Below are 20,372 nucleotides of genomic sequence, written 5' to 3' on the forward strand. Positions count from 1 at the left end.
AAGAAAATGTGCTCTATGGTCATAGAATCATAGAATCTTGCGAGTTGGATCTAGTCTATAGAATGTAGTCCAACCCCCTGCAATGCAGGAATCTCAGCTAAAGCATCCATGACAGATGAACACCCAACCTCTTCTTAAAAACTTCCAAGGAAGGAGAGTCCACCACCTCTCGTGGGAGTCTGTTTCACTGCTGAACAGCTCTTACTGTCAGAAAGTTTATCTGAATATTTAGTTGGAATCTTCTTTCTTGCAACTTGAAGCCTTGTTCAACCCACATTTTACCAGCTTCCTCACAAGAATATCATGGGGCACTTTGTCAAAAGCCTTACTGAAATCAAGATAACACTATGTCCATGGCATTTCCCTGATCCACTAAGTATGTAATTCCATCGAAAAAGGAAATCAGATTGGTCTGGCATGACCTATTTTTGGGAAACCCATGCTGGGTCTTAGTATTTACAGCATCCTTTTCTAAATGCTCACAGGCTGATTGTTGAATTAACTAGGACCTTCCCTTGTATCAATGTCAAGCTCACCGGCCGGTTACCTAGGTCTTGCTTTTCCCCCCTTTTGAAGATGGGAACAACATTTGCCCACCTCCAGTCTGTAGGGACCTCACCTGTTCTCCAAGAATTCTCAAAGATAAAAGAGCAACTGCTCTTTTTTTGAGAAAGAGTGCAGTAAAAATGAAACTGCAGTTCTGAAGAACTTGAAACCATTTGCTTTAATCTCTCCATAAAGACGCATCTTCAACTTCAAGAGCACCATCTGCAAAGTCAACAATTTATTTCGTGCCTGATCATACAACTGTTTATGCTGCATAACTCAAAGAAGAACACACATTTGTGATCAACACTAATCTAAGAACAAAGCAAGTTGCTGCATAGGTCACAACTGCAATTTGTTCTATGGCTTACACAGAGAATGTGCCATCTTTCCCACATAACTGCTAATACAACTCCTGTCCACAGGCTCTTGGAGGCCTTCTCCAGCCCTCCCTGACCAGCAGTACACAAGCCAACAGAGGCTGTTCTGTCATCATGCCCCACCCTCCCGGAATGAATGGAAGCCATTCTTCAAACCGATTGACATGGACCATGCTGTATCTCAGAGCTACAGCTGGCAATGTATCTGTGCACCTTTTGTTTCTATGATTATTCCAAATATACTCACACTCTTTAAAAAGGATTTTTCAGAAATCTTTAACCTGCAAGAGCATTTCTGTATCTTTCTCGGGGGTGGGGGGGTCCTCATTGGTATCCTGTATGGATGATAGTAAGATCAGCCCTTACATTAGGGACAGGGAGGCTATGACCCTTCAGATGTTGTTGGTCTACAACACCCACTATGCCATGCAGGCTGATGCTCATGTGGGGAAAGAGTCCAACAACATCGAGGACCACAGGCCCATTCCCACCCCTGCCCTATATCTATCTAACTGTACTGAGGAAGTACTATTGTTGCTTCTCACTCAGCTGCTTCTTGCCTAAACCCAAACAGGAATTCAAATCTCCAGTCTATGCAGAAGTTCTAGGCCTAAGGAATCAACATATCGTGAATAACTAATCTGTGGCAGCCAGTCCCACAAGTTTTTATGAATGGCACTTGGCTATTTTCATATCCTTCGAAGCAGAAATGGAAAAGACCAGAGATTTGGTTAAAATCAGAGAAAACTCTTTTGAGAAAGACCAAAAGATATTGGCCCACAGGCTTGATACTCCCTTTAGAAGGAATTGACTTTTCTCTTTCTTACTTATCCGCTAAAAGCTGCAGAACTTTCTAATTATATTCAAAATGGTTTGCAAACGACATCAAGAGTACTACGTGGAAAAGCTGTATTAATTACAGAGACAGAGTCCAATTGTGCATGGCTGCAAGACAAATAGCCAAGTAAAACTACAACGAAGCCAACAGAAGTTATCACCTAAGATGTCAGGAACCACAAAAAGCTTTTTTAAAAAATCCATGAAATACTAAACAAGTTACCAAAGGTAGACAGTGGGAAATCAAGGATAATATAACTTTGCTATCAACACTTTTTCCCACTTGTGAAGGTGCATGTTCTACACCACAGACACAATCCTGTCAAAGGTAAGTAAATCCCATTGACTGAACACATGCTTAAAATTTTCCACTAAAATAAATGGAATGTTAAGAGCATTGAACTTAAGCTAGATGGTGCCCCCAATTTATGATGAACCCTTCTGAAATAAGTTACCAGATAAAGGTATTGGAGCAACTCTGACAACTAGCAAGTTAACTATCAAATATACATTTCCCTCACAGATTGTTAGTTGCATATATTCACAACTACTTACAAGCCACTTATTCTTGACAAACCTATACTTTTCTACAAGCTGCAAGTAGAACCTTTGCAGAGTGTGACTGCTTAAACGCAGTGCCCAGCCCAAAGTTACACTGAAATACTTGCTTTGCAAGGAACAATCCAAATAAAGATTATGCTCTTTAAAGACCCACCCATTTCAACAGCAGAGATTTAAGCCTGTGCTTAACTCTGTAGAAGTCAACAAAGAACTTAGAAGAGCTTGGATAGAGTTCACATCTCTTCACATATTTTTGCATTATAACAAACCACACTTGACCACTATATCTTGGAATTTAAAAGGTTTGATTTTTAAAAATTGACATGAGAATGCTACATTCCTCAGAGACTAAATATTTCTCAAAGCCTTTATGCACATTACCAAATGTTTCATACGTGGCTAGATTTCATTCTTTATACCGTCAAGAGGATGCTATATTAAAGCAATTTGAAAAGCAGGGAAGTTATTGTGCAAGCAGGGTCAAGAGCAGTTCTGCTGTTGGGAAGTTTTATCATCTTCCTCCTGTCTTTATCAAATTAACACTTGAGACAAAGATGCACCATAGCTACGTCTTCATTAATTCCTGACAAGTGTAAGAGCATTTACATCAGATTCACACAGATCTTAACTATACCTTGGAGAGAAGCAAAATGCAAGACATGCAAACAAATGCCAACACCTGCCACATGCAGCAGAGCCCACAAATTCTGCCTCTTTGTTTTTAAAAACACAAACAATTCAAACTTTGTGCTAAGTTTCCAATGACTTGATTGACAATTCTTGCTGGGGGAGGGGGATGGTGGCAGAGCCTTTCTGAACTGATGGTGGCAGAGCCTTTCTGAACAAGATTTTGATTCCAATGTGATATGATTTAAACAATCCAGCCAGGGAAAAACACAGAAATTGGATGTATCTACCTCGTTAGTGTTCCAACGGTGCCTCTCTTTTGGTAAACTGGAACATTTTGGTAGACATTCAAGCAGCTTTTTCGGTAAAAAGATTTTTACATGACTTCCATTGCTGTTTCCATGATCATCTACAAAGAGGAAAAAAGTAAATACAATACATCAGAAACAAGACTTAGAACTTATTCCTCCTCTCTGATGCAAAAGGTTCAAGTTCTCTCTCTCTCTCTCTCTCTCTCTCTCTCACACACACACACACACACACAGAGAGAGAGAGAGAGAGAGAGAGAGAGAGAGAATTCATCTCCATAACTTGTCGCATTACGAATACCACTTGTGGCCATAAGGCTGAGAGCCACTACAAATCTAAGCTTGTACCACAGACATAATAGTCCCTTGATCTCACAAGCGGAGACTAAGTTTATGAGCTGACATCTTTCCAAACCAACCACACAAGCTGCCAGCAGCTTTGTTCCCAAGTGGTACTAAATGAAGTGTCAGAACAGCAAATCCAATCTCTGCTGCCACTTCTACAGAAGACATTCCCAGTACCCCAGTATGCCTTCTATACAAGGGAGAGCTAAAGAGGTAATTTTAAACTACAATCCCTTTGGGGATTTATTTATTTTTTAAATCATGAATAGTCCTAGATTACAGCAATAGAGCCTGAGTCCTGGGTTTGGTGTAGGGTTGACCACAAACCAGAAAGAGTACAACAAATAACTTCCAGTTCTAGACTGGAAAATAATGCAAAATAATGTTCTCTATTCACTATCTCCACACACACAAAAAAAATCAGGTATGACAGTTGAAGGGCAAGTTCAATAGTGCTGAGAGTGTCAGGTCAGTATAAGAGATCATGTATGGTTCAGTAACACCACAACAACTCTTGACACTTCTGCAAATGATTGGAGCAGTCATAGGCCACTTGAAAAACAGAATCTGAATTGGAAAATTCAACTGGAATCTCATTAGCCAAGGTTTGCTCTTGGCTTACTGCTTGTGGTATGTTTTGAGAGAAACAGATCATGAGCGCTTGTTTGCAAGTAACACTGAGCCAGCTTCTGGTTTATTTCCCTCCCAATGCAACGAAGGCAGGAATAGGGGGAGTAAATGCACCAGCACATTGCTTGCCTTCATTAAGCAACAGCTTGTTTTTAACTATGCTTTAAAGTGGCATGTGACCTAGGCCACTGTGCTACTGATTCATTTTATTCAACAACACATTTTGAGAAATGAATACGTTTCCATGGGAAACCATAGTACCAGAATTTTTTTCCTGCTCTGGATCACTGCATAAGCCATATAACCATAGCATCCCAATCCTCACATACAAAAGGGCAGAAGCCTGGCCATTGCAAACTGCTATAGTCTCCTGAAGCAACACGATAGCTATTGAATGGCAACTAAACCACAAAGTCTCCCAGATGTCTAGAGTGAGCTGGAGCATGGCCGCCTACATGGATACGTGGAGACCAAACCCAAGTCATGATGGACAGGAAGGCTGCACAGCTGTGGGGAGGGTTTGTTCTTCTCAACTTAAATTCCTATGATTACAGCATGTACTGTCCAAGGTGCTGTAAAAAAAAAAGCTTATACCAGTTAAAAATAAATATGGCCCTCTCTCCAGATTTTTCAGCAGTATGTTTGTATAATCAAAGGATCTTAAAGCAAAAGCAAAAGAAGTTTGGATAACAAAAAGGAAAACATAGATGCAGTACAAGCAAACTAGCAGTGGATTATTCTACTATCAGCCTTAGTTGTGTGCATTGAGCACATTTGAGGATTTGTTAGAATACCACATCCGGGCCTAAAATAAGGTGTAGGTAACAAGCGGTTATTCATATAGGCTGCATTTAATTTGCAGAAAAGAGGGGGGCAGACAGACATAGAAATAACATCTTATCCCATTGCAAAGTAGATTATCTTCCACTGACATTTCCAAATGTTTTTCTACTTTCAGTCTTACACAAGGAATAATGTGCATGGTCTAAAATACAGTCCTCAAGAAAGACTTGTATTATAAGCATCTATCAGCTTCACCAGACAAAAAAGTACTATAAAATGTTTAAGCTCAGGCAGGAAGCAGAGCCAGGTCAAGACAGACAGGGAAGCTTTACTCAGGGATCAGTGTGGTATAGCGGTTGTCAGTCTAGAACTGGGGAGACCCAAGTTGAAATCCCCTTTAAGCCATGAAGCTCACTGGGTGACTCGGACCAGTCACCAACTCTAAGCCTAACCTACCTCAGAGGGTTGTTATGAGGATAAAATAGGGGTGGGGAGGGAAGGACTATGCATGCTGCCTTGATGAACTAAGTCTACAGTGAACACCAAAATTACAGAAATGAAACCTCTCGATTTTATCATTCTCCTTATTTAAAGCAAAGATCTGGCATTCAGATCTAAACTGTCTTTTCATTCTTTCAAATTCACACTAAGTTGCTGCTTGCATAACAGAACATCAAGCAAAGCTGCTCCTCTTTGAAGCATCTACGTAACATAAAAAGGGAGAGAAAAGGAAGTACTGTTGGGTTACACATGTTCTGATGCCAGAGTAAAGAAAATGTTAAGACATGGAGATCATGCGTCATTTTATTCTTATCAACTTTCGGCAAGTGGAGTCACTGCTTAGTACAAACCAAAATATGGAGCCTTTGGTCTGGATATACAGTGGTACCTCTGGATGCGAACGGGATCCGTGTCCCTACAAGAACTATCAACTTTTTATCGCTTCAGGAAGGGGCAGGGAACCTCCAGCTTGTAGAATTAATTAGACCAGCCAGGCTTCCTCATCTGACCCACAAGGCCATTTTGAAAAAGCCATGTGCATCAGCTGTGGGCAGCTGAAGTTGCACTAGGCCAAAAGGGGGATTGCAGGCACTGCTGATCAGCTGATTGTCAGAGCTTCAAAGCTTATCACAGGGCTTTCAGCAAGAACCAATGGTCAGCTGGTGAATCCTGAGTCTTCTCTTGAGTCCTGCACAGCCAACAACCCTCATGAAGGACCAAACCGGTGAAGGCCTCTTATCCATTTCTTGAACCCATACAAACTTCACATTGACTGGAAGGGTAAAATAGAGCTAAGAACCAAACTGCCACACTTTATACACTGAACTTTCATGTGCACAGTGGACAAATGCAAAAATTGGGGGAAAAGAAGGCAAGAACATGGAGCAGCAAGTGGCAGACCACAACTGAATTCAGTATTGGGAACAAGAGCTCCACGTCATTTAAAAAAAAAAAATCAATACAGCTCAAGCAGAAAAAAATTCCCAGTGACAAAATAACAAAGTGGCTACATATTCAGGTAAGGCATCGTTCGTAAGTGTCTTGGGTGTAGTACACTAAGCCAAAACTTAGGAATTACTAACTGAACTCAGTGGGACTCAAAAATTGGAAAATTGGACTGGACAGCAGTCCAAGTTCTGCAAAGCAATCATCTAAACTCCATGGTACAAAAATCTTAAAAGTCTTAAAAGTAACTGAGGGAAGGGAGAGAAGGCCAACCAATAAAAGTCCATAAAGGATTCTGAATTAATTACACTCTATAAAGTCTTGGTGGTTTTATAGCCTCATTCACATTCCTTGCACTTCATCCTCCCAAAGGAGGCAACATAGACAATAAAAATTTGAAACATACAACAGCAAACAAATCATGCCTCCCTCCCTTCCTCTACATACACATACACATACCCCCATCTCTTTTTTTTACCAGTTCTTACATATTTTGTGATCCAATAGATTTGGAACTGTAGGCCTTTAACTATCAAAGCTTTGGTGCAAATAACTTTTTACTGTTTGCAATGTACATCCCCCACCAAAGGGTCCCATAAAACAGACCTTCCATTCGGGTTCAAAATACTTCATTTAACATACTGTATTTATATTCCACCTCTCCATCCTACAAAGAACCAAGGACACAAGAACAAATCCCTAAGAGCATTATACTGGCCACTGTGACTGCAGATATTTACACATGTTTATAATATCATCATTTATTAATTTATATACCACTTATATGCCAAAATGGCTTCTAACTGGTTTACAAATATAAAACAAATGCACAGAACATGCAGTCTTGTTCTACCTACAGCCTATTCCAACTATACAAAAGCAACACGCTTGCGCTGCTTGGCTGTTCTTCCCAACACTGACAAACAGCTGTGTCCGGTCAAGTCTTTTCCTGCCCTTGTAATTTCAACACACTCAAGATTAGGTCACAAAAAGGTAATCGTTATATTTTAGAACAGTAGTTCTCAAACTTTTTTTCTCCACTTAAAAATTGCTGATTGTATTGGAGGAGTACTTAAATGATTTTTCTGCCTATTGCAGCAATTGTAATGCACTGTGCTGGATTATTTCCAAGTGTATTTTACTGCTTCTTTTATTTCTTATGTTGTATTTTACTGTATACCTTCCGAAGAATACATATTGTAATACAATAATATACACAATAAGAATTAAAAGCAGCAATAAAAATACAATTAAAGTTCAATACAATTATTTAATACAGGCATACTGTGAACCACCAGAATGAGGCTTGCAGAAAACCTCTGTTTTAGAACTAAACAATCTGCTACACAAGATCAGGCAGTGGGCAGGAAGCCATTGCATGGGCAGGTATACTCCCAACAAATTCAACAGCCAGAATATGAATGCAAACAGTGAAAAGTATTTAATGATGTTACTGCTCTTTGGCAGAATCACTAGATTATGCCTCTAAGCAATTTTAGAGTTCAGGGAAGTATTTTTGAGAGAGGAAATAAAGATGTCATTGGAGACATACTGCAGTATGATTATCCAATTCAAGACATTTCTCCTGAAGCTTGGAAAAGTAATATTTTGGACTGAACATCTTGTCATTTATTTACCCTGCACACAGTTCTTCTGGATCACAAACAAGCTGATTACTCCCATCAAGTTCTCACTACATAATAATGTGATGACAGAACTCCTCAATGCAATTACTCTCATGCAGCTAACTGCTACTACCTATTCAAACTATGCTACTTCTCTGTTCACTTTCGTCTCCCAGCTGACTTAGGTGGATATGTACGAGGCAGGGGGTGGGGCGCAGAAAGAGAGAGCACAGCAGCACCAAGGCCATACTTCACCAAACACTACAGGCCACAAATATCTGAATAGGCTACCTCCTTTCCTATATAGACCATCTCGAGATTGTGGGCCCTCTTGGGTAGTCGTACCACCCACAAATGTTTGAGGGGTGCTGGCCCAAGAGAGAACATCCCCGTGGCATCTCCTAAGTTGTAGAATTCCCTCCCCACAGAGGTGCATCTTCAGTAAAGGTAAAGGTAAAGGTAAAGGGACCCCTGACCATTAGGTCCAGTCGTGGCCGACCCTCGGGTTGCGGTGCTCATCTCGCTTTATTGGCAGAGCGAGCTGGCGTACAGCTTCTGGGTCATGTGGCCAGCATGACTAAGCCACTTCTGGCGAACCAGAGCAGTACACAGAAACGCCGTTTACCTTCCCGCCGGAGTGATACCTATTTATCTACTTGCACTTTGACGTGCTTTCGAACTGCTAGGTGGGCAGGAGCAGGGACCGAGCAACGGGAGCTCACCCCGTTGCAGGGATTCAAACCACCAACCTTCTGATCGGCAAGTCCTAGGCTCTGTGGTTTAACCCAAAGCGCCACCCGTGTCCCTATTGCACTTCGGTATATAGGTTTTATTGTATGCTGAAAATTCGCCTCTTTACCCCCGCCTTCGACATATATATCTCACCAAATTCTTTTGATTTTAAGCTGTTTTAACTGCTTCTAATGTTGCACTGCCATACAACTCTGAGACCTCAGGGTGAAGGGTGTGTAAGAAATCCAGATGATGATGATGATGATGATGATGTACATTCTCTTAAGTCCCATTCAGTTTATGCATGAGAAAGCAGACTGAAGACGAAATGCATAAAATGAACTGCACAGGTTTTAAGCCAGGCTCAAATCGCCAAGTAAGATCAAATACATCTAAGAATATTATTTAACAAGAAGGTTTAGTGGAAAGGGGGGAGGGAGGGAGAAATTCTGAAAGCGGCAGTAGTAGTGCTAAAAATAGCCATCTGGGTGACAGACTGCAAGCTCAACATGTGCTTGAAAACTGAACAAAGCAGCAATACACGCCAGGGCAGTTTCCAGCTCCACGCAGCCTAGCTGGCCTTTTTTATACAAGCCCTGGAGCGGCTGCATTTGTACCATTTAGGTTTGCTTCCAGGCAGTCGTTTTTCAAAGCCTGCAAAATTGTTTTCTCGCCTTTTACAGGGCACTTGTCTTTTCCATAATTATTGTAAAAGCTAAAGTAGTAAGAGATAAGAATCTACAAGTGTAGGCACAAAATTGCAACAAGAAAAAGTAGTTACCTGTACTAAAATTAAAAAAAACCTCTGTACAGTTGTACCTTGGATCCCAAATGCCTTGCAAGTCGAACATTTTGGCTCCCGAACGCCGCAAACCCAGAAGTGAGTGTTCTGGTTAGCAAACGTTCTTTGGAACACGAACATCCAACGGAGCTTCCGGGGCTTCCAATCCTGCAGCCAATCAGAAGCCGCACTTTGGTTTCCAAACGTTTTGGAAGTCGAACAACTCCATTCAACTTCTAAGGTACGACTGTATAAAAAATATATATTCCAACATTACAACTTTCACATTGTAAGGTAGTAGACGCCCTACCAAGAAACTCTGCCAATGCTTCCCCAAGCTGGTGCCCATAGATGTTTTGGACTACAACTCCCTTGCCTCAGGCAGCATGTTTAGGAAAGACTTCTTCATAACCAAGATATAATCAGCAGCTGTAGTCAATTTCAAGAAAAGAGCAGGAAGAATGTAACTTACACACAGCATGAAAAGAAGATGTGAGGGGGAGAAGCCCAGGGACAACACCCTCATTCCCCAATGGCTTTCACTCCAGCAAACCAACCTCCTGCTTCCAGGAAGTCAAGATCAACACACAAGATCAACTACAGTCATACCTTGGGTTGAAGTAGCTTCAGGTTAAGCATTTTCGGGTTGCGCTCCACAGTGACATTACTTCTGGGTTTCGCCGCTCGCGCAGGCACTCAAAATGATGTCACGCGCATGCGCAGAAGAGGCGAATCATGACCTGCAAACGTGGGTTGTGTTCGCTTCAGGATGCGAACGGGGCTCCGGAATGGATCCCATTCGCATCCAGAGGTACCACTGTACAATATTATGTATCTTCAGCAACTGGTATTCAGAAGCCCATTGTTTCCAATCCTGGAGACTCCATTCAACAGTTAGAGAGAATAACCAGTGAAGCAGAGCAGGAAAATGTCCATTTCTATTTCCACATAATTTTTTCCCAGTTCTAGAAATGCATAGTTTCTTAATGATTAATCTAATGAGTAGATAGAATGCCACTGCATTTGGGCAATTTCAACATTTTAATTACTTTCTCAGATGACTTTACCTGGAAAATATTCAATACATGGGTCTTTGGGCAGATTGAAACTAGCTTATTAATAGGTTTAAATGCCTTGTTATTTTCTTCTTAAATGATACAAGGGAAGTGCATGCTGCTGAATAGTCATGTCTTTACCAGAATGGCAATAAAAATAATTTCCAGGGGAAGCTTTGGATTTGTTTAAACACTGAAACCACATTAAGGCTGCAAACCTATACATACTTAGCTTGGACTAAGTCCCAAGAATTCAGTGAGACTTCTGTCCAAGTACACTTGTCTAGGACTGCACCGTAATTGTGCTTCAAATGTTTTTCCTAATCAAATATTTCACTCCAAATATATTTAGCTATAGGAAACTTTAGATTATTATAGAACAGATAAAATTTAGATTGCACATCTATATTTAGTAAACAAAACTTTAAGAAGCATCAAATGAAGATGGAGAACTAGGTGCCAATTAATTAAGGGTATTTGACGCATTTTTGGTAGATTATATGATTCAAAATTTCACTCTGAAGAACCATTAAGACCATCTTTCATCTCCCAGAATTTCTCTAACCCCATGCCTTTTTCTACAATATCAGTCTATGGCCATCACCACATCTTGTGGCTCACACAACTGAATTTCATACCATTATTATGCCTTCCTGTGTGTGTGAACTGCTTTTCGTGTGACTTGTTTTGAATCTCCCGCCACTGAGTTATTAGATAACCCAAGGCTCTAGTATTACAAGTTAGAACAAAAATATATCTGCACTTTCTCTACATTTTACATAGTTTTAAAAACCATTATTCCCTTTTTAGTCATTTTTCTTCTAAACTAAAAAGCCCCAGATATTTTGCCCATAGTAAAGGTGCTTGAAACCTTTTGATTGCATTGGTTGCATTTTGAAAAAAGGGGAAAGAGCAGTTATCATTTTTGAGATGAAGCAACCAGAACAGTAACCCATATTTCAAATGCAGCTGCACTAGGCCAAATAATACCGGTCTCAGGAAAGAATAGCCTTACAGACCTGTACCCTCTTATTTTCATTCCCATTTGATTCCTGATAATCACTAGCAAAGAACTTGTCCTTTCCACACAAACACACACACACCCGTACACTTGCAGTTATTTCAAAATGATATATTGGAATAAATCACTGGGTCACAGAAATTCTCCAGTTCTTTTCCCTACAGTGACCTTTTGGAACTAAGAAGCTTCCTTGCATCTTTGTCGGGGCCTGGAGCCAAAAGACAAAACCTGACTGGACTATCAACTACAGTATTTCCCAGTTTCCTAGGCATCAAAATGCAAAGCGAAAGCCACATTCCATTAAAAAAAACCTGGGGGAAAGTTGCCAGTCCAAGTTTCCTACCCTATTTACTAAACCTTTAATTTTGTAACATTTCTAAACATACTCAAAAATTGATCTGTGTCCACTTCTAGATAAAGCCATCAGTTTAAAATAAGAGGTTACTTAATATTTCTACAAGTGTTGAAAATCTGTGAATTTAAGAGGGGGCACAATTTCATTTTTAAAGTGAACCCTATTTCAGAACAGCCATTTGTTGCTTAAACACTGAAAGCCCTGCTCCCATTCCAGTCATGTATGAAAACCTCAGGGGCAGCTAAGGCTTCCAGGTGAACTAATAGCAAATTCCACAGCAGAGATCTTTCTGTTGATGATTTGCTGCCCCCAGCCTATGGTTGGTCAATAAAACCAAAACAGTTCTTCAACAGCAGCTACCGCTGTCATGCAGTACATTTTACAAGCAAGAGAATCAAAGTAGATGGCCACAGGAAATGCCCTTCAAAGTCCAAACTCCAACGTGAGCAAGACCTTTGGACAGAGAGGGTTTTTTACACAAAAAACAACAACAACATGCTTTTCTTTAAAACCAGATCATAACATGTCTGTGTTCTGCAAGAGACATCATCAGATGCCGTCCAATCCCCAGCCCGCTGAAGATTAAGTTTTATAACTGCCAGTCCTAAACTATAGGCACAGGCTACATTTTCCCTTAGCTTTAACACTCCACAAAGGTCTTCATTTTTCAAATTAAATGCTCGATTTTACCAAGAAGCAGCTCAGCAAGAAGCTATTTCAAATCTATACAATAGAGAATCCACTTAGCACAGCTATCTGCGTTCACCTGTTAACTAATCTGTTCATGGTCCCCCCCCCCAACCCCATTCTATGCCTTGCTATAAATATTCACTTGAATACTTAACACTTCAAAATCCACACACACTTTTTTGACTCCAGAAATATGGCTGGCAGTTTGAGAAATGAGTTTTAAATGCTGAATTATCTGCCCTGGTGGAGACGACTACTTCTCCATGCTTGTGTTCTGGTAACATTATCGTCCCCAGGAAGTACATCACCCCAAGTGAGCCACCAGGCCATACAGTACAGCACTCTGGACAGAAATACTAAGGGGTGAAAACAATTTAGCAACCATACTTTCAAAACATTTTCACAAAGGGGCAATACTCTTGTACTACAAGAACATCCCTAAAACCCTCCACTGAGAATGACACCCTTCCCTGGTCATTTATTCCCCCTGCTGTGGGTGGCAGAGAACTGTTAAGAGGCAGCTACCCTTCAATACAAATGGATAAACATGATTTCCTTCTTAGCACCAGCACTTTCCACTTCATCCATGGTGCCTTAGGGAGTGCATCAATGGCTTACAAAATACAGTCAGATTCTCAGACCTCAGAATGGTCAGCCCACTTGATTTCACACGCAGTTAAGTCCAGAGATTATTAAACATTAAGTTTTATAAGTTAACCGGAACAGCATCTCCAATTATAAACCACTAGTGAAATACTTGTCTTTGTACAATCATTAAAGGAGAGAAATGGCTCCCTTTATACTTTTGACAGAGGTTAAGTATCATGTGATTAAGCAAAGCAAAAAAGAATTTTTGCCATTTCCCCTCCTCCAAGAAAGAGAGAAAGGCCACCCACAGGCCAGCTCACTAAAATTACAATAAATATTTACTAAGTGGAAAACAAGTTAATGTCAGGATGTCTAGAACAATCTGAGTTACTGTAAAGGACAGTGTAACCCATTTTAAAATTATGTAATAATTTACAGACAAAGTAAACACAAAGTAATGGAGGCAAAATGTTCTTTTTGGGTGGGGATCAAGCAGTTTGGAATATGGCAATCTCAGAGAGCTCACAGGAGTTTGATGATGAGCAAGAGTTTTCTGAATGTTAATTTAAATGCCAGCATTCACATGTACTATCGACAAGGACCAAGAATGTAGTTGAGGAAGGGCAATACATGAAGAGACATTTCTAAACACCAATGTGTGAATATCACATGACAACACTACTATCACATGGCATGGCAAGACTACATGACACCTTCCTGCTTAAACAGGGTGCAAGTCAAGGCTTACAGCAGACCTTCTGCAGCAGAGAAACAAGTGACCTTGCAGGTTAATCGTCTCAACACACTAACAGCTGTTGCAGTCCCCAATGAACTAGACTTCCTGAACATTGTACAAGAATGAAGCTTTAAGCGCTATTCAAGCAACTTTATGGCTTATAACTACTAGCCCACATGAAATTCATTCACCTCAAGTAATGCCTGTACCAAAACAGGACATCAACAACCTTTTACGTGAGGAAAATGCTTATTCGCATCTTAGAAGGCAAAGCCAGCATCTTCCTCTCCATTTACTCACCCACGCAAGCTCGATTATCCCGAAACTTCCACGGCGCACAGCAAATGGACGTGCAGAAGCCATGAATTTGGGAGCTCAAGTCAGTGATTTTGTGAATGGGGGGAAAGATGTGGGTCATTGTATAACTACAGTACATGTTTAGCTGAATATGTGCAGTTGCAAATGAGGTATTTTAAAGCACAAGAGTTATAAAACTGGTGGAAGATTTTGAATGGCATCCTTTGACCTACTATGTTAAAAAAAGACTCTTCACCTTCTCTATTAAGGCAAACACATATTAACACCCCATTCTATACTGTTTCAGCAGCATCTCCATAAGGAAAGAGAACATGTGCCATTTCACTCCTACAGACCCCCAAAGTCCATTCCAGCATGCAGGGCCCCAAGTACCCAGCCACAACAGTTTGATTGGGTGCAAGTCCTCTGTGACATTTGATACCACTACAGACTGAAAACCCATTGACTACATCTAGAAATTTCAAGTTGCTTTCCAGCCCTGCTAGCACTGTACAAATAAAGGCAATGTTGCATGTTTCTGACAAAGTTATGCAAATGAATGAAAGCCTTGAACAAAAAGGAAACAATTCACATATGGTTTATTTTTTTTGCTGTTTGGAACCTGCTTTTTAATCTCAAGAGTAAACATCCCCTACTTGTCATATCCGTATGGTTATAAGGTTTGGGCACAGCTTCCCACCTCACCTCATGCCACCTTAGTACTTTTGAAGTTCTAAATGCAATATGCAAAACAACAACTTTGATTGCAACCGATGCCTTGGCAAGTGTACGCAGGTACGACTACAGAAGCACAGAAAATAACATTTAACCATCCAGCGTTACACAGCCTATATAAAGACAGGACATGTTTAACCCTTGAAAACCTTTACTTGCAAAAAAAAAATTAAATATCTCACAGTTAGCATTCATATATACCAGCCCAATGTGTATATTTAAAATGTTCTTAAAGGGATCAGCCAATACACTACAAATTTCTTTGACAGTACATCACTACCCCCTTGTGGCTATGCAATAAAAGCCTCGTGTTCCGATTTTCAAAACCGTATTCTCTTCATGCAACTTCACCAAAAAGTTCCAGGCTTTACCTCTGCCCGTCACAAGTCATATTTTTTTACCTGTTAAGCTTTAATTAATTCCAAGACCAAGGTGACATCTCAATAAGACTTTTGTACATCACACAAAAGGTTCAAACACTTGTGGAGAACTCATTAACAAAATCAATTTGATTTTATTATAAAATTTATTCCTTTAAAATGCTGTAAACAACAAACAATTTGATCCCTCATTTTATCCCTGGCTAGAGTCCTTGATTACTACTGCCACCATTTCAATTACTACACCTCTCCCATTGTGCAGTAATGTTTAAAGCATGGACATGCACCATACCAACTTTATTTTAGTTCAGCTAAAAGTTTTAGCTCTCGATCAAAAAAGAAGTTGAATGCTAATTTGTAATACATAAAATGAGCCACCTGAGATTGATACGTAGCAACTCAGATACCATATCCCAATCACAGGTGGGGGTTTTTTTATTCTCATTTTTAGACTACTTTGAATATTAGGCCTTTGACACTAGTATCTCACCTGCACCAACATGCCCCAAAGCAAACTCTAAACCCACTGACTCAAAACAAGGGTAACTCCTCTGCTTACTGGACATTCCAAATATTTTGTGGGACCAAAATAATTCTAACCTACACCAAGAAAATGGCATGCACATGGATTATTGCCTAAATATTTTAACAGACAGGCACACAAGGACATATGCAAGGAAGATATGCATTGAGCAATTCCTTCTGATGGAGATATGTAGACACAAGTTATGCACATTTACATATTTGAAGCATTAGAACGGATTGATTGATTTGCACAAGAAAAAAGTACACACATCACACATGTGAACAGCCCTGGGATCTTCAGCTGAAGCCCAGTATACAAATTTAATAAACAACAGGATGGAAGGAAAGAAGGAAGGAACATCATGCCACTAAGGCAAAATACTGTACTACTGGAAAATAATGTTTGATAACATCACACATTGGGTATGTTTATTGAGTGGGCATATTATTATGAATGGCAATTCCCACATCTCAAACTGCCTTACACTGAGCCACAGCCCACTGGTCCATCTACCTCAATATGATCTACACCATTTCCAACTGACAAGGGCTCTCCAAGGTCTCCAACAGACAGAGGTTTTCCCCCAAACCTTCTTACTTAAGATTATTTAACCAGAGATGCCTGCTGCAAAGCATGTGCTTTACTAATGAGCTAGTACTACTCCGTAGTAGATGGTAACCAATCCCAATTTTGAAAATTCACACCTAGAATGCCTAGCCCCTTTCCCTAAGAAACACTGGTACAGTTGGGTGCATGTGCCCCAGCTTTCACTTTGCATGGGCCACGGTGGTTGTCTGTCCTATAATGAACACACACTGGCAGGATCAGCCCTTCCCATAATGCAAGGCAAAAAAAAAAGTTGTAGCTCAGCGATAGAGCACCTGCTTTGCATGTGAAAGGTCCCATGTTTTAATCCCTAGCGTCTCCAGGCATGGAGAGCCACTGCCAGTTAGTGTAGACAACAGTGAGCTCAATGGATCAAGTGTCTGATTCAACAGAAGGCAGCTTCCAATGTTCCTAAATGGATAGCACCAACACACCTGCCTACAGGTGAGGGAGGCATATTAAGATTGTTATGGCTCAGCATCAATTAGGCCATATTGCACCTGTGACTGAAGTATATACAGGAGAAACAAAATGGTGCCAAGAGGTGAAGGTGAATTGAAAGCAGTCAATCAACCCTATTAAAAACATGTCCCCTCTCAGATGTCTTACAGCGTGATGCAGAAGAGGTAGTAAACCAAGGGTTGAATAGCCAGCCCATGCCCCACGAGGCCCACAACACAGAGAGGAAGCAACAAGGAGAAGCATCATAAGGAAACAAGCAGATGTGGGTCAATTACAAACCTAAGCATAAAGTTGGGCAAATGCCATCAAGTTTATTTACTTCTCTATACGGAGAGGGGGAGACGAATGTCCAGCCACACAGGTGTGCCTGTGCTACCCAGAGATGGCCAGTGAAGCATACATAAGGGTGAAAATGCTATCATGCACACATTTAAATCACACATATTCATTATTCTATCCAAACGGCTGCCTCTCTACTTGTGCATGCCAAATACCTACGTGCATGACACTGCTGTAGCCTCCACTTGCACCTCCAAGCAGCAATACCATACCTTCTCCTTGAACAGCAGCAGAGGATAGACTATTTGGAGCAATATGGTAATGCCTCAGCTGCCATGAGATGCAAGGCCCTGTCCTCCACTCAATTTATTCAGTTTCCCACCCACCCCCACCAACAGAAAGGATGACCTGGCCTCCAGCTTACCTTTTAAGGCATGCCCTTGGCTGCCCAGAACATTGCCTCTTTCTCTGGTCCACAACATTGATGTTTTTTTCACGCACATATTAATCATGCACGTATCACAGCACTTTTCTCTGCCCATGCTAGCTATCAAGGATCAACAGGGTTATATTTTTTAATGTTCCAAGGCCTTGCCCTTGTCAGTGACAACAGCAAACCGGATCCCCACATAAAAAGGCTGGATGTATATATTTCCCCTGCCCCTTACTCCACCACATCTTACCACAGCCCAGCAAAAGAGCTGGCAAAATTATGCCTCTCTTTCCCTACATCTGGAGAAGTCAAACATCCCTTCCCTCCAATTGCACAAATAGCAACGCCTGCTGTGACCTCACTATGGCTCAAACCTTACCCTGCCTTCAGTAAGCAGGCCTGTCCCACCAACACCGTACAGCAGAGTGCCTGTGTCCTTGTATGCAATCAGGCACGGATCTTCCAAACTGACAAGTAAATGCCCACTTTCACCTGCATTTGCCATTGGCAGATTACTGTGTGGGTCAGCAATATCCCAACACGAAAAGGCACCAATCCCATGTCCTGCTTAAATATACGAAAGGAAGTGAGGGCAATCGCAATGTTCCAGTGCCAGAGACTGGAGAGAAAAGTGCCAGAGCTCTTTCCCCAATATGCAAAGAGTGACTTTCACAGACCTTTCCACTGACAATGAGAACAGGTGGCTCTGTCGCTCCTTTGCCTGGCAAACCCTGGCAGGTGAACCATGTGTTCAAAGGCAGGGCTTGTCCGTTTGCAATCCTCACACAGAGAAAGATGCTGCTTATGCCTTTGGTGTGCACAGGGATGTAGGAGCATGTCACAGCTGCCAGCCAGCCACTCTCTTAGCACACAGGACCTTAACCCACCCAACCCTCCCCACTTGGACGTCATCACAGTGCACTGACAGAACTGGCCAGCCAGCCCAAATCGCGGGACATGCCAACTCCAACATGCTCCACGGAGCAGGCAGACGTCACCTCTAGGGGTTTCTTTTCTTTCTTTTAGGTATTCAGCACCTAAAGGCAAATATTTTTGATTTCTAAAAGTGCTGCTTCCAGCCTAACAAACAAGAGGCACAGACGTGTGTATGTGTGTTTTGTGTTCCCACGCCGAACTCTTCTCTTTTTGCGCCCCTCCAGCATTCTTCTTGCAGCTCAAGGAGGAAACCCACTCCATCACCACCACCCCAGGGACAAACCCCCCGTTCGCCTAGGAAAGACCCCCCGATTCTCTCTCTTCCCACCCCACCCCCCGCCTCACTTGTCATGCAAGGCAATGAGAGGCGGAATCCTATTCCGGAGGGTCGCCAGGAGCAGAGGCGGGGGAGGGGTTTGCGCGCGCGCGCGCCCCCCTCTCCCCTCGCCCCCCCTCTCCCATTGGCCGGCCATTCCCCGCCCCCAGGCTGCCCCCTCCGCCGACCCCTCCCCTCAGCAGCGGCAGCAGCTCCTCGAAACTTTCGGGCCGGGAGACCGACCCGAGACGCCGAGCCGAGACACCGCCTCGTTGGGCTGGTTTGGAAGAATTTCGGAGGAAGCGCGCGCGAGGCGGCGGGGCGGGAGCGGAATTCGAGGGAGGGGGCTGCCCTCCCCCTGCGCGCGAGCACGTTCCCGTCTGCGCGCCCCCGCCGCGTGTCCCCTCAGCCCTCCCGGCCACCCTCCCGCCGTCCCCTCCGTCAGTCAGTGAAACCAGCCGGGTCTGTCCTGCCGGCGCTTCGGTTCCCTCCCTCCCATCCCTCACAGCTCACCTTCCGGCTTGTTTTCGGCGGCCATTTCCCCTCCGCGCGCCACATCCTCCTCCGCCGCCTCCTCCTCGCGACCGGGATCCAGGCAGGCGCGCGCGCCGCTGCCGTTGCCGCCACCGCCTGCTGCCCCCGCCCCTTCCTCCTGCCGACCTATTTCCGGTTCCGCTCCCTCTCTCCCAGGCCCCCCCACCTCTTTCCCCTGCTGTTGCCGCTGTTGTTACCCCCCTGCCGTCCACCTCCAGCCCCTGCCGCCGTTGTTGCCTGCCTGCCTGCGTCCCCTCGCCGCCGCCGCCGCCTCCGACACCGGGCCAGCCAACCGACCCCCCCCCAGCCGCCGCCTCACAGGCAGTGCGGCGCTCCCATTGGGCCTTTCGCGGACTGATGCCTGTCTCCGCCAACCCTCGCTGAGCAGAGGCGAGCCGGAAGGGAGGATGGGCCTGACTGGCACCGTCGCCGGCCTATGGGCGACTAAGTCGGCGGGTGGGCGGGAGAAGAGGAGGGAGGCGCATCAGAGGCGCTAGTGCGGCCATGATGAAAGGAGCGGGGAGAGGCAGAGGGACTCTCTAGAGTGGGGAGAGTAGCCAATCAGACTCTAGAAAGGTGCGGAGAGGGTTGATGGCAGGTGGTTCAGCCAATAGCCGTGCCAAATGAGGGCGTTAGGATGGATGCGGCGGGGAAAAACCGTGACGCAAATGCGAGGCAGCGAATAGGGCGAGGAAGCGCGACGCCGGAGGGAGGGAGGGAGCCGCGTCCCAAAGGGAGAGAAGGGAGCAGAGAGGGAGAATGAAGGCGGGGGCTGGAATCCGATGCGCGCTCCTATTGGTCAGCTGGCATTGACAGGCAGCC

At 43.1% G+C, this 20,372-nt stretch overlaps 1 protein-coding gene across 4 annotated transcripts in view; it reads right to left on the reverse strand.

The window, feature by feature from the left end:
• Nucleotides 1–19,835, reverse strand: part of CAMTA1 (calmodulin binding transcription activator 1) — a 696,897-nt gene extending 677,062 nt beyond the window's left edge. For all 4 annotated transcript variants that reach the window (XM_083452043.1, XM_083452044.1, XM_083452041.1 and 1 more), the window contains exons 1-2: nucleotides 19,530–19,835; nucleotides 3,242–3,360 (exon numbers count right to left, since the gene is read on the reverse strand). In XM_083452043.1, coding sequence (XP_083308169.1) covers nucleotides 3,242–3,360; nucleotides 19,530–19,554 — 144 coding nt within the window. In that variant the 5' untranslated portion in view covers nucleotides 19,555–19,835. The remainder of the gene's footprint in view (nucleotides 1–3,241; nucleotides 3,361–19,529) is intronic.
• Between the last annotated feature and the right edge of the window lie 537 nt (nucleotides 19,836–20,372).

This window comes from Podarcis tiliguerta (assembly GCF_965153285.1).
Source record: "Podarcis tiliguerta genome assembly, chromosome: 8".
Lineage (NCBI taxonomy): Eukaryota > Metazoa > Chordata > Lepidosauria > Squamata > Lacertidae > Podarcis > Podarcis tiliguerta.